The sequence below is a fragment of the Rhizoctonia solani genome, chromosome 10, assembly GCF_016906535.1.
Source record: "Rhizoctonia solani chromosome 10, complete sequence".
In the NCBI taxonomy this organism is placed as follows: Eukaryota; Fungi; Basidiomycota; class Agaricomycetes; order Cantharellales; family Ceratobasidiaceae; genus Rhizoctonia; species Rhizoctonia solani.
The window spans coordinates 1848857-1862786 of record NC_057379.1 but is presented as its reverse complement, the minus strand read 5'-3'; the positions used below and the strand labels follow the sequence as shown (position 1 = coordinate 1862786).

General features: G+C 50.9%; 4 protein-coding genes across 4 annotated transcripts; 1 reads left to right on the top strand and 3 right to left on the bottom strand.

The window, feature by feature from the left end:
* On the bottom strand, window positions 1–2545 carry RhiXN_08736 (peptidase C14; the record flags this gene model as incomplete). Its single annotated transcript, XM_043328552.1, has 3 exons — window positions 1–896; window positions 954–2307; window positions 2360–2545. 3 exons carry the CDS (start codon window positions 2543–2545, stop codon window positions 1–3), a joined length of 2436 nt encoding a protein of 811 aa, XP_043183937.1.
* A 21-nt stretch (window positions 2546–2566) lies between these two features.
* RhiXN_08735 (peptidase C14) lies at window positions 2567–4619 on the bottom strand (the record flags this gene model as incomplete). Its single annotated transcript, XM_043328551.1, has 5 exons — window positions 2567–3880; window positions 3933–3980; window positions 4031–4169; window positions 4218–4348; window positions 4410–4619. 5 exons carry the CDS (start codon window positions 4617–4619, stop codon window positions 2567–2569), a joined length of 1842 nt encoding a protein of 613 aa, XP_043183936.1.
* A 1632-nt stretch (window positions 4620–6251) lies between these two features.
* Window positions 6252–6844, top strand: RhiXN_08734 (uncharacterized protein; the record flags this gene model as incomplete). The annotated part of the gene is made up of 3 exons (XM_043328550.1): window positions 6252–6485; window positions 6513–6621; window positions 6681–6844. The coding sequence occupies 3 exons, from the start codon at window positions 6252–6254 to the stop codon at window positions 6842–6844; spliced, it is 507 nt and encodes a 168-aa protein (XP_043183935.1).
* Window positions 6845–8644: 1800 nt separating this feature from the next.
* RhiXN_08733 (peptidase C14) lies at window positions 8645–13471 on the bottom strand (the record flags this gene model as incomplete). Its single annotated transcript, XM_043328549.1, has 6 exons — window positions 8645–10951; window positions 11004–12521; window positions 12575–12622; window positions 12672–12810; window positions 12860–12990; window positions 13052–13471. The coding sequence occupies 6 exons, from the start codon at window positions 13469–13471 to the stop codon at window positions 8645–8647; spliced, it is 4563 nt and encodes a 1520-aa protein (XP_043183934.1).
* Window positions 13472–13930: the final 459 nt, after the last annotated feature.

The window sequence follows — 13930 nt, the reverse complement described above, 5'->3', positions numbered from 1 at the left end:
TCATCCCGAGCCCACATAGCACCTATCCCACTCCTCGCCAAGGAGCAGAGGTTGGGTATAATCCGTGTGGAGTACTCCTTCAGGTCCAATCGTATAGACGGTCTTGAGTACGGGGAAGACTCTGCGTATATTGGAAGGGGCCCAGAACACCAGCTGTGAGTTGCGGTTTCGTACCCATCCATCCGGTGACACCGTCAGCCCGCTGGCTATCGCGCGATGTGTTTGCCTCTCATGTGAAGCGGAAGGGCCAGAATATGATGGGTCAGATAAAATGCGTCTTCCTGGTGTCTTCCATACTTGGATCGCCGAGTCCCACGAGCCCGAGACGATGTACGCACCGTCAGGTGAGTATGCCACTGAGCTCACCCCACCTTGATGTCCTCGAAGTGGCTCGCATGCAGGCGCCCCACCTTTCACCACCCACACCCGGACGCTTTGATCAGCCGAGCCAGATACAATGTGACCGCCGTCGGGTGAGAACACAACTGACTTAACCGAATCCTTGTGTTCCTTGATAGGACCTAGTACCAGATCGCCACTGCGCGAGCCGAACACGCAGATGGTGCCATCATTGGACCCAGAAGCAATGAGTTGGCCATCGGGCGAGAACGTGACCGAGTTGATACTGCCGTGATGCCACTGGGACCCAAATGGATCGGACACGAGTGACAGCGAATGCGAGTCCCACATACGGATCTTCCCATCTGCGCCGCCAGAAGCAATGTGCCCGCCGTCAGAAGAGAATGTTGCACAGTAGACCCTGACCTTGTGTGATCCAACCAGGTCGATAGCTGTCAGAGTCCCATCACCCACATCCCACATTTGTATGGTCTTGTCATCCGAGGCGGAGACAATGCGCTTGTCATTGGGTGAGAATGAAATCGACCGGGCCCAGTCTTCATGCCCTCAGAGTGGGCCGAATAGCAGCTTGCCGCTCGTGCCATCCCACAGACAGATGGCACCGTCAGCATGGCCAGAAGCAAGGTACCTGCCATTGGGCGAGAACGCCACCGAATTAATCCAATTGGTGTCTGCCATAAGTGGCTCGACAGTGCCGGTGCCATCGGGTGCGTTGAGCATGAAGATCGCATGGTCAAGACCCGCTGCGGCGATGCGTGACCCATCAGGCGATATTGAAACCGAATAGACAGCATTGGTTGGCGCCTTCCATTTTGGTGTATGAGAGGATGTCGAGTGAAGTGAATTCCACATCGTGACGCCATCCCCTGAGCATGATGCAATCCGTGTGCCGTCGGGTGAGAACGCCACGGAGTAAACGTCATGCTCGTGTGTGCCAAGTAGGCAAGGGTTGGAGTAGCCGTTCTCTACATCCCACATATACACGCACCTATCATAAGACGCAGTGACGAGTTTGTCTCCGAGTGGCGAAAACCCAATGGATGTGATTGTGTCGTTGTGTACTTTTGGTGGGGAGTGTGTGGCGGTGCCGTTGTGTAGACTCCAGACGCGCAAATCACCGGATTCATGACCAGTGACAAGGTTCTTTCCGTTGGGCAAAAAGGCAACTGAAAGGACCAAAGATTGACGAGCATTGGATAGAAAAGGGAGTGACTTGCCAGTCAACGCATGGTAAACAACAATTGGAGACTCATCACTGAACAGGCCACAGGCGATATGCTTGCCATTGGGAGAGAATCCTGTGCAGAGTATTTTATCAGGATGGCGTTTGATAGAGTTGGGTATCAGACTGCCGTTGCCACTGTCCCACTTTCGCGTTGTCTGGTCATAGGACCCTGAGAGGATGTACTTGCCGTCGGGTGAGAAGCACACTGACGTCACCTCAGCTTCATGTCCGTTGATGACGTCATATATACGACCACCTGTGTGGGCATCCCTGACAAGGATTGTACCGTCGCTAGAGCCAGAGACAAGCATCGATCCATCAGGAGAGAGTGCTATCGACGTAACCTGCTTGATGTGCCCCTCGAATCGCCCAAGCGCAACTGCTCCGTTGTGAGCATGAACCACGCAAACTGTGCCATCATAAAATCCAATTGCCAATCGACTCCCATCAGACGAGAATGCTATGCAGAGGGGTATCGACTGCATCTCCCACGTTGCAAGAAGTGCCGTTGGACTCCGCTCTGCTGCCGAGCCTGCCAGTGATAGCAGCTGCCGAGTACGACTTTTGTATTGCTGCGACACCCAGCTCGACGGGTGGCAGAATGCGAGTGCTGAGATGTATATATGCGGTGTCGACTGCGAACCTGATCCCGCAGCAAATGTTGACACAAAGGTCCATGAGTCATCGAGTATCTTGACAAGGTTTGATGGCGATTCTTTGGCCTATCACACATCATCAGGCTATTTCCGCTACCACCCTATCAAACCAACTTACCGTCAGCCATGGCTTAACCAGTGACAGCATAGCTATGCCCGTATCCAACGTATCTTTTAGAGTCAGCACCTCCATCCAGAACAGCAGCTGATTCCAGAAAAATCCTTCCAGCTTCGTCTGCGTCTCCTTGCAGTGCGTGCTTTTCGCTACATGATGTCCCCAGTGGTGCGCAGCATACGACAGCATTGGCGAGATCGACCTATCTATTCAAGCCTTCAGGTCCTTCACTTTGCTATCGGCTATGAACAATGTCTCTAGACCGCAGATGTTGAACCGCAGCTGGTCGTGCATGATGTCAAAGCAGTGCTTGGACAGCAGCTGGCTATGCGTTGTTTCGTCGCAGTAGAACCTTTTGGACCGTGCCTCGTCAAAGATGTAGTCGGGGAAGGATGCATGCAACGTTGAGACCGTGTTGGTGACCTGCGATACGTGCAGCACAGAGTATAGCGACTGGAGCAGTACGTTCGCCTTTGCTGGTTTGACCCCAGCGAGGGCTGCGAGTGTATCAATGGCGACGGGCTTGCGCGTACAGACGGCCGTCCAGAGTATCAGTCGCATCTGTTCTTGTTCTTCCAGCTCTTGATCTGGTCCATAGACCGCCGCATCTAGAATCGTGGTATACAGTCGGTCAATGTCAGCGTATCGATTGCCCGTTGCTGAAGATGAGCACAAGATGGCTTCAAGTCGATCCTGGTCGACCATGGTCCCCGTCTTTCTGATATACCGAACTGCTGTGGCCGCATATATGAACAGGTTACCGGATCGGCTTGCAAGTTGAGTCAGATGAGACTCCAAGATATTAGCGCTAGCCAATTCACCACGAAGGTACAGTGTGATATCAGCTTGCACCAGCAACTTTTCTATGTCATGTAGGACGCACACGGAGCGATTCCTGCTAGGCTGAGCTTCCACTCTATGGCGAATGTCTGGCTCTGGTCGGCTAGCCACGAAGAACTTAACCGGAAGATCGGGAGAGATCCTAAACAAGACTTCAAGGATCGTGCCTACACACTTTACATTACTACATTCATCAAGTGCATCAATCACGACTATGGGGGCTATCGTGATTATATCCTTTGCTTTTGATAACGGCTTCTTGATCAGTCGCTCGCACTGAGTGGTAATCGATTGCGATTTGATATCGGACTTTTCCTCAAGAGCATCGAGCAGAGCCGATCGGAACGAAGGCGAGTAGTTTGCCAGCTGATACGCAACAGTGGGCACGATTCGCCGGACGTCTCTGCATTCGTCTGATGTACGTGTGCAGAAGAAGCTCGCACCAAGCGCCCCACGTTCCCAAAGCGACTGAGCAAAGGTATATGCGATCGTGGTTTTGCCAGTACCTGCCATTCCGTTCATCCAGAACACGTTTGGCTGGGTCGGATTGACTGACCATTGGTTAAGCTCGGCCAGGATGTTTACCCGAGTGCCCTCAGTGCATGCCCGACGATTGACGTCTTCGGACAGAGATGAGTTGTAAGTAGCTATGTGTACGGGGGATAATGATTCGAGGCGGGAGTCCTGACCGCCCCGACGGTCAATATACAGGTATTCTGTATACTCTGAGACCTACCTCGAGCTGCTCTTCGGCTATGCTCCACATCTTCAGGCTTGTCTCGGTCTACTCATTTTGTCAGAGATACCGTCTGTAAGCACTGGTTGACCACTCACCTGTAGCTCATCAAGAATCTTGGCTATCCGTCTGTACCCATTCAGTATGTCATCCTGATCTCGCTGAGCCTGCCTGTAGCGTCTTGCTAGTCCACGCTTCTGCTTGCTGCTGATGATCTCCACTTGATCTTTGACCAACCTTGACAAGCGGTAAGTGTTTGAGCCCAGTTGATCACACCGCACTCACGCTGCCTTTTTCTCAAGAAATTCAGTAACACGCGTCGATTTAGATGCCGCTATGTGCCAAGCCAGCGAGTCGCTGAGTGAAGCCAGCCTTGTTGCAAGACGATCGAACTCCGTACGATGCTTCGGTCCGAGCTAGACAAGAGCCGGCGTCAACGTGTGTCAAGCGGGCTGGTAAGATATATATGCTACCAACCTCTATGCGCTCGACGCAGGTCAACAGGCTTCCTATGGCGACCTGAAGAGGTGGAAACACCCCAGCGCTCTGATGCAATGTGCGCAAGGCTTCGGCCAGCAAAGGTATGGGTATGGTAGCGGAGCCATCGGATGAGGTAGGAGCTGTGACCGTGGGATTTCCCTTGATCTTATCCAACGCTCGGTCGAAGATCCCGACAAGACGACTCATGCTTATTGTTAGAGGGTGCTTGTACTTGAGGTAGTCCTTGGGCAGGACAAGAGCTAAGCGTGAGGCTGCTCAGGTCAAGGGCGAATGATAGGCGCTTGTGGAAGCTTCAGGGCCCATATCACATGTCGATGTTGTGAAGTGAGCCGGATTGGGACCTTTGCTGGAACTTATGGCACAGCCGTCCAGCTTACCTAGTGATGATGGAAAACGGCCAATCGGCTCTTGGAATGCATGCACTGCACTAAATGGACACGAGAGAAAGTACAAATGAGGTAAGCTACGGAATACACCTCCGATGGTAGAACGAAAAACTGTGGGCAATATGGAGTGTTGTAGATGTATACGGTGTGTATGCCAAACCAAGCCGTCGATTGGACTGTTTACAAGATATATCAATATGATCAATCCAGAGTCATGGGTTGTGCTTGTGGTTGTCGTTTCAGCTTGCCTCATCCGCCCCTTTTTCTCGTTAATTCGTAGCCAGTAATTGAATGGGTGGCTGCTTGGAGAGGAGTCAATAGTGACACTGTGCTATTTTACGATTTTTCCGGAGCCAAAATATTAGGTGCCGCTTGTGAAACGATTGGAGATTACCGGTATGTCGTTAATCGTAGGTGCTCTTGTGAGCTCATTCATAGTTTCTTCGGCGCAGCTTTTTACTCAAGCATATCTGTTTGAGCAGTTATATTTTGTACTGGCTTAACATATCACAGGCACGATAAGAAGCTTGATGTGAGGAGTAGGAGCGCTCACATTGGTTGACTTGGCACCCGTGGGGTCTCTGGTTGTAGTTTACGCAAAATCAATTAAGAGTCCAGAGAAATAATGGCTCATAGCCTTCAGTAGGCATAGTACGGCTAGCTACTTCAGACCAATCTTGTTCCGCTTCAGAAAGGTAATAAGTCATCAAGTGGTGATAGCCGCGGTTGTACAGCGCGCAGTGGAACAGCATTTGGTGTCATAAATAGACTTTCACGCAAAGTGAAGCACCGGTCGAACTCCAGAGCCCAAAAGCTTACAGTTGTGGCAACCAACTTTCATTAGGAACGTTCAGTAGTCAGACAAGGAGCGTTCAAACGCCGACAATGCTCGAGACGGCACCAATTGCCGGAAGCTGACTAATCCATCGCGCTTGGCGCTTAGCTGGATGCGACTCCGACCACCACTGCAATCCACTAGGCACGGTAACGAGAAAATACTGTGCATAGCAAACAACATCTAACAAACTGCAGGTATTTGACCTTTTGTTGTATCTTGAAACGGCACAGTCTGGAGTAGGCGAAGCCGCTTATTTATTTGACCGGATGGCTGACTCGTGGTGCAAAAACCTTGAGAGCGACCAACATGCCTGCCGTACACCCATCCAAACGACCACACCCACCATAACCACCTTGTTATCCCCAGCTCACCATCTACATAATATCAAGCACAATAGCCCAAAGAAGACGAAACGCGACCGAGTGCTCAACTTTGACAAAATGACCCTTGCCGACCTCGATACCATCCACTCCCCGCCTTCCTTGCCGGATATAGAACAACGCCCACCGCCGCCTCAGCCACGATGCCTCGCCGTAATTGAATGTAGGATGCACGCGATGCAGAGGGGAATGCCGGGTCGGACGGGTCATCCAAATGGTGACCAAGTCACTTGGACCCCCATCACGTCTGGCTATGGGACTCTGTTGGATGGGCGAGTCAAGACTGGATGCTAGGAAAATTGGAGAAGGAGGAGAGGAGGGAAGGCATAGCAGGTTGTGCATCTGGTGCACGAAGCAACACACCTATCCAGATACGATTGCTGGAGCCGAGCGAGACGCGGCTAAAGGGGCTGGAGGGACGGGGATAGGGTATGCACGTCTGCCACTTGTCAGGCCAAGGCTGATTGTTATATAGATCACGATACTGGGACCTAGCGGAGAACAAGGAATGCGAGCGAATGACACCATGTTTATTGGATTGTTGTTACTCTGGGCCTACGTGATGCCAGACAAACTCGGAGAAGGTACGCTCGGATGATACATTCTATCTAGACCCAGAACATGCTAACAGGGTTGAATGTAGAATACACTGCGAAGCGTGCAATGACCCGCCTGGTTTTAGCGCTGGACGGAGTACCAAGCCACGCTACATGGAGCGGCTACTGGGCACCGGGAGAGACGTCAAAACTACCAAACGTTCATTTGCGCTGGTGCAGTACTACTAAAGGGCGTGGTCATGAAGCTTGAGGGTACGTGTATTGTTGATTCATAGTGAGGTCGATGACCAATGGTTAGGATCAGTAGCAGCGCGCGTCGGAGAATGCAATGAATTAACGGTATCTCATTGACCACAAATCACAACCTTGGATGGTTGTCTCAAGTACGATGTTTTCCAAGGTAGAGCAGGCCGTTTGCAAGTATGGAGAGCTTAGATTGGGTACGTACGACCGTGTTGCAAAGGGCTGTTGTAGTCATCTCTGACAGTGTACCCTGGTAGTTCCGTTTTTCGCGTGTGTATCATGAGCGCAACGTTCCCATCTTGGCTCGACTTTCCCTCATTCGACTCGACTTTTTCTCACTCGGCTGGCCTATTCACACCTCGTCCGTTTCCTCCTCCCATTGCCTTATGCAAACACAGAGCACAACCCTCCATCTGAATGGTGAAACTGTCAAGATGCTAACGAGTGCCGGCTTGCGATAAACCATGGACTCTGTCCATCGATTCATCCAGTGTGATTCCGCCGGTACCAGGGCTCAACGTGCGGGTGGCCATGGTGCACATCCTAGGACACACTTGTGCTTTCAACGGGTTCCCTGCCCAGGGATCCATGACCAACTGGAAACGCGGTGGTGGTGTGGATCAAAGTAAACAAACCGACGATGAGATCGGCCTATGGACCTGGTGATGGGGTACCCTACTTTGACGGGTTGTTGATATGTGGGATGTCAGGAGTTCCTGGACAAGACATGGACCTACCCACCTTTTCCCGTGTGGTTCATTGGATTCAGGTCCGCTGGATGGGGTGTGGAATACATGGTGTTTTACCCAGGGGATATGATGGGCCAGGGTGAGTGTAATGTCTTCGAGAAAGTCAGTGAATTGACCAACGATGCCAACAGTCAGGGCTATCTTTCATACCTTGCGTACCGCCATTTCTAGTTTGTCTGAACTCTGCCAAGGATATGGCGCCGAGTATACATTTGCCCGAGCAGGGTGTTTTATTGATAGTCGTAAATTGTCAGCTATCGCCGGCCTCTGACTGCAAGCTGAGTATGGGTAATAAGGTCGTAGGGAGGGTATCGAATGTGAGGCTGGGGTATGTTTCAAATGCAAATTAATTCCCTCCTATGTATCATGCACATTTGCTTGTCTTTTTGTAGTCTTATTCGCTACTTTTTTTCCAATCAAACCTCTCGGCTGCTCCTTTTGACATGTTTTCCGACCGTTACATACTCAGTTGTACAACTGTTATATAGTACATAAAATACATTGTCACGTTCAAACCCGACTTCCCATTTTTCTCATTCATCTGCATCCTCCATGTAGCGGCTATAGTTCTACCCATGCTGAGTGTGTTTATTTGTGTTTGATCCAGTTTCTTGGCTAGAGCAGAGTCTGGAACACGTCAAGGTTCACAAACCCAGAAGTTTGGTCCAGGATGCGTGGCTGGGGATACGCACCTGCTCAGCGCTTGCATGCACGTGACCGTGACCCTCAATGTCATTGGTTGATCCGCGTTCCTCTCTTCTTTCTCATCAGGTCTCCCACACCTGCGCTTGGTCCCGAGCTCCCGCTTTACTCCTCGCCGCGTTTTCGCTTGATCACAAGGTGCAGATAGTATTTTTGGATTGATCAAACCAGATAGATTGCTTTATCAGGGCACTACAGTCTCGTAACTGACGAATAAGACTCAATGTACTCTACATGTCTGTGACGTTGTCATTCATATATACATGTATCAGTCCGCCTATTCCCCACTTGTCTATATATGCACAACTCACACATCAATACATGACCACACGTTGATCGTATGCAAGCTACTCACTTCATCCCGAGCCCACATAGCACCCATGCCACTCCTCGCCAAGCAGCAGAGGTTGGGTGTAGTCCATGTGGAGTATTCCTTGAGGTCCAATGGTATAAACGGTCTCAATTATGGGGAAGACTCTGCGTATATCGGAGGGAGCCCAGAACACCAGCTGTGAGTCGTGGTTTCGTATCCACCCGTCCTGCGACATCGTCAGCCCGCCAGCGATTGCGCAATGTGTTTGCCTCTCATCTAAAGCGGAAGGAGCAGAATGTGATAGGTCAGATATGACGCCCCCTCCTGGTGCCTTCCATACTCGGATCGTCGAGTCGTCTGAGCCTGAGACAATATATCTGCCGTCGGGTGAATATGCCACTGAGCAAACCCAATCTTGATGGCCTTGAAGTGGCTTGCATGCAGGCGCTCCATCTTTCACCACCCACACCCAAACACTTCCATCAGCCAAGCCAGATACGATGTGACTGCCGTCGGGTGAGAATACAACTGACCGAACCGGTGCCTCATGTCCCTTGAGAGGACCTAACACCAGATTGCCACTGCGCGAGTCAAACACGTAGATGGTGCTATCATTGGACCCAGAAGCAACAAGTTGGCCATCAGGCGAGAACGTGACCGAGTTGATACTGCCCTTATACCACTGCGGCCCGAATAGATCAAACACCAGTGACAGCGAATGCGAGTCCCACATACGGATCTTCCCATTGTTGCAGCCAGAAACAATGTGCCCGCCGTCAGGAGAGAATGTTGCACAGTTGACCGCGCGCTTGTGTGTTCCAACCAGGTCGATAGCTGTCAGAGTCCCATCTCCCACATCCCACATTCGTATGGTCTTGTCATTTGAGGCAGAGACAATGCGCTTGCCATTGGGTGAGAATGAAATCGATTGGACCCGGTCTTGAGGCCCTTGAAGTGGACCGGATAGCAGCTTGCCGCTCGTGCCATCCCACAGACAGATGGCACCGTCAGCATGGCCAGAAGCAAGGTACCTGCCATTGGGCAAGAACGCCACCGAATTAATCCAATTGGTGTCTGCCATAAGTGGCTCGACAGTGCCGGTGCCATCGGGTGCGTTGAGCATGAAGATCGCATGGTCAAGACCCGCTGCGGCAATGCGTGACCCATCAGGCGATATTGAAACCGAATAGACAGCATTGGTTGGCGCCTTCCATTTCGGTGTATGAGAGGATGTCGAGTGAAGTGAATTCCACATCGTGACGCCATCCCCTGAGCATGATGCGACTCGTGTGCCGTCGGGTGAGAACGCAGTGGAGTAAACATAACCGTTGTGTGTGCCAAGTAGGCAAGGGTTGGAGTAGCCGTTCTCTACATCCCATATATACACGCACCTATCATGAGAGCCAGTGACGAGTTTGTCTCCGAGTGGCGAAAACCCAATGGATGTGATTCTCTTGTTGTGTACTTTGGGTGGGGAGTGTGTGGCGGTGCCGTTGTGGAGACTCCAGACGCGCAGATCACCGGATTCATGGCCAGTGACAAGGTTGTTTCCGTTGGGCAAAAAGGCGATTGACCACACCGGGGATTGATGAGCGTCAAATGGAAAAGGGAGTGACTCGCTGGTGGATGCGTCGTAAACAACAATAGGACGTTCGTGGCTCCACAAGCCACAGGCGATAAGCTTGCCATCAGGAGAGAATGCCGTGCAGAAGACTTTGTGAGGATGTCGTTTGATGGAGTTGGGTATGAGACTGCCGTTGCCACTGTCCCACATCCGCGTTGTCTTGTCCCAGGACCCCGAGAGGATGTATTTGCCATCCGGTGAGAAGCACACTGACATCACCCCTTCTTCATGTCCCTTGATGACGTCATATATTGGATTGCCCGTCTGCGCGTCCCGGACAAGGATGGTGCCGTCGTCGGAGCCAGAGGCAAGCATTGATCCGTCAGGTGAGAGTGCTACAGAGTTCACCCCCGCCGTGTGCCCCTTGAGGGGTCCAAGTGCAACTGCTCCATTGTGAGCATGAACCACGCAAACCGCGCCATCATTGAATCCAATTGCCAATTGAGTCCCACCAGATGAGAATGCTACGCAGGCGGGTTTCGACTGCATCCTCCACGTTGCAAGAAGCGCCGTTGGACTCCCCTCTACTGCCGAGCCTGCCAGTGATAGCAACTGCCGGGTACGACCTTTGTATTGCTGCGAGACCCAACTGGACGGATGGCAAAATGCGAGTGCTGAGATGTATATATGCGGTGTCGACTGCGAGCCCGATCCCGCAGCAAACGTGGACACAAAGATCCATGAGTCGTCGAGTGTCTTGATAAGGTTTGATGGCGATTTTTTGGCCTATCACACGTTATCAGGCTATTTCCGCTACCGCCCTATCAAACCAACTTACCGTCAGCCATGGCTTAACCAGTGACAGCATAGCTATGCCCATATCCAGGGTCCCTTTTAGACTCAGCACCTCCATCCAGAACAGCAGCTGATTTGAGAAAAATTCTTCTAGCTTCGTCTGCGTCTCCCCGCAGTGCGTGCTTTTCGCTACATGATGTCCCCAGTGGTGCGCAGCGTACGACAGCGTTGGCGAGATCGACCTATCGATTCGAGCTTTCAGGTCCTTCACTTCGCTATCGGCTATGAACGATGTCTCTAGACCGCAGATGTTGAACCGCAGCTGGTCGTGCATGATGTCAAAGCAGTGCTTGGACAGCAGCTGACTATGCGTCGTTTCGTCGCAGTAGAACCTTTTGGACCGCGCTTCGTCAAAGATGTAGTCGGGGAAGGATGCATGGAGGGTGGAGACCATGTTGGTGACCTGCGATACGTGCAGCACGGAGTATAGCGACTGGAGCAGTATGGTCGCCTTTGCTGGTTTGATCCCGGCGAGGGCTGCGAGTGTATCGATGGTGACGGGCTCGCGCGTGCAGACGGCCGTCCAAAGTATGAGTCGCATCTGTTGTTGTTCTTTTGGTTCATGCTCTGGATCATCGATTGCAGCATCTAGAATAGTAGTATACAAGCGGTCAATGTCGGTGTGTTGGTAGCCCGCGTTTGAAGACGAATTGAGAACGGTTTCAAGCCGATCTTGGTCGACCATATTCCCTTTTCTTCGAATGTACCGAATTACCGTGGCCGCATAAATGAATAGAGTGCCGGAAAGTTTGGCCAGCTGACTGAGATCATGCTCTGAGACGCTGTTCGCAAGCTCCTCACAAAGGTATAGGTGGATGTCTGCTTGAACCAAGGACTTCTCCATGTCATGTAGTATGCATATCGACCGACTCTGTTGAGATTGAGCGTCTACCCTTAGGCGGATGTCCGGCTCGGGTCGACTGGTGATGAAGAACCTTATTGGCAAATTGGGTGCGACTCTGAATAGTGCGGAGAGAATTGTTCCGACCCCATTTGTGTTGCTGCATTCATCAAGTGCGTCGATCACAACTACTAGTCCTTTTGTCATTTGGTTTTTTGCCTTCTGAAGCGGCTCTTTGATCAGTCGCTCGCACTGACTGTCGATCGACTGCGATCTGATCTTGGGTTCTCGTTCCAAAACTTGCAACAGGGCCGATCGAAACGAAGGTGAGTATTGCGAAAGTTGATGGGAAATAGTCGGCACGATCCTTCCCACGTCGCGGCATTCGTCTGATGTACGCGTGCAAAAGAAGCTCCCGCCGAGTGCGCCGCGCGTCTTGAGGGACTCAGCAAAGGTGTACGCAATTGTTGTTTTCCCTGTTCCTGCCATTCCGTTCATCCAAAAGATATTGGGCTGGGACGGGTCGAGTGACCATTTCTCTAGCTCGAGCAGGATCTGCACGCGAGTCTCTTTGGTGCATGCTCGGCGATTAACCTCATGTGACAGAAGAGAGTTATATATAGCAGAGTCAACAGGTGACAAAGCATCGATACGAGAGTCCTGATCGCGCCAACCGTCAATTTTCAGCTTTATAAGCCACTTTTTGAGCTCACCGCAAGCTGCCCTTCGACCGCGTTCCACATTTTCAGGTTCGCCTCGGCCTGCGTCTTCCATCAGAGCTGTTCCCGAGATTAGGTAGCTATTACTTACCTGTAGCTGCGCAAGGATCTCAGCTATGCGCTTGTATCCTCTAAGAATCTCATCTTCGTCTTCTTCTGCCTGCCTAAAGTATCCTCCTGCTTCACGGTCCTGCCTACTGCTAACAATTTTTACCTGTTCTTCGACAGAACTTGACATGTTGTGAGCTTTCTGAACTCAGTTAATTATGCATGACTTACGCTGCCATTTGCTCAAGGAACTCGGATACTTGATTTGATCTGGACTCTTTGAGATGACGGTGGAGAGAAATGCTCAGTGATGTCAGACTACTTGCTAGATCCTCAAATTCATTACGATGCTTTGAACTGAGCTAGATAAGAGTCGATGTTAATATGGGCAAAGGAGAGGCATGAAACATGCCTATCGCTGACCTCTATGCGCTCGGTACATGCTACTAGACCTCCAATTGCTGCCCGTAGAGGAGGAAACACCTCCGCACCGCTTTGCAATGTCTTTAGCGCGGTACTCAGCGTTGTTAACGCCAAAGACTTAGGGCCGGAAGCCGGTAACGATCTGGAAGCTGCCGCCTCGGTGGCTGAGTGAATGTCATGGAGTGGACCGATTTCGGGTGCAGATTGATTTGTGTCCGATATTTGTGAAGAGCTGCCACCAAGTACTGTATTTTCATGAGCAGTAGAATGGAGCCGAGAGGTTGCTGTTTCAGTGTACAAGGTATTGGTGCCAAGGCTAATCGACGGTGTAGAAATAGAAACATTTAACGAGGTAGCAGGCATGAATTTCTCTTTGAGTTTTTTCTTCTTGCGTTCTACGTACACACGAAAGTGTTCCATATTCTGAGACGAAGAATCTGAGGTAAAGATGGTCGTCGAGCTGGACAAGAGCTTAAGCGCTTGAGGTTGGTCAGGTCAAGGGCTCATGATCGGCGCTTGTGCAAACTTCAGGGCCTAAATTCTTCCATTATTGTCACTTAAGTTTCAAGCGTATGTATGAAAGTTTACGTATTGATATTGGGAAAATGGTAGAAGCTATACTGAGCCAAACTCAAAGTTTACGAAGGTAAGTAACATAATATCCCGAATATGTTGTTCATGGCGTGTAGGAAGCGGTTGTCAAGTTTGAATAAGATTACTGCGCTGAGACCACTAATATGCTCGAATGCGTTCCGAATTGGTTTATATACATATCGCTGCAAGCACATTAATTCGAATACGTGAGGAAGCGGGAACATTTGCAATGATAAACTTTCGCAGACATGAACATATGTGAAGCACTCGCGGTAATGTTCGCGA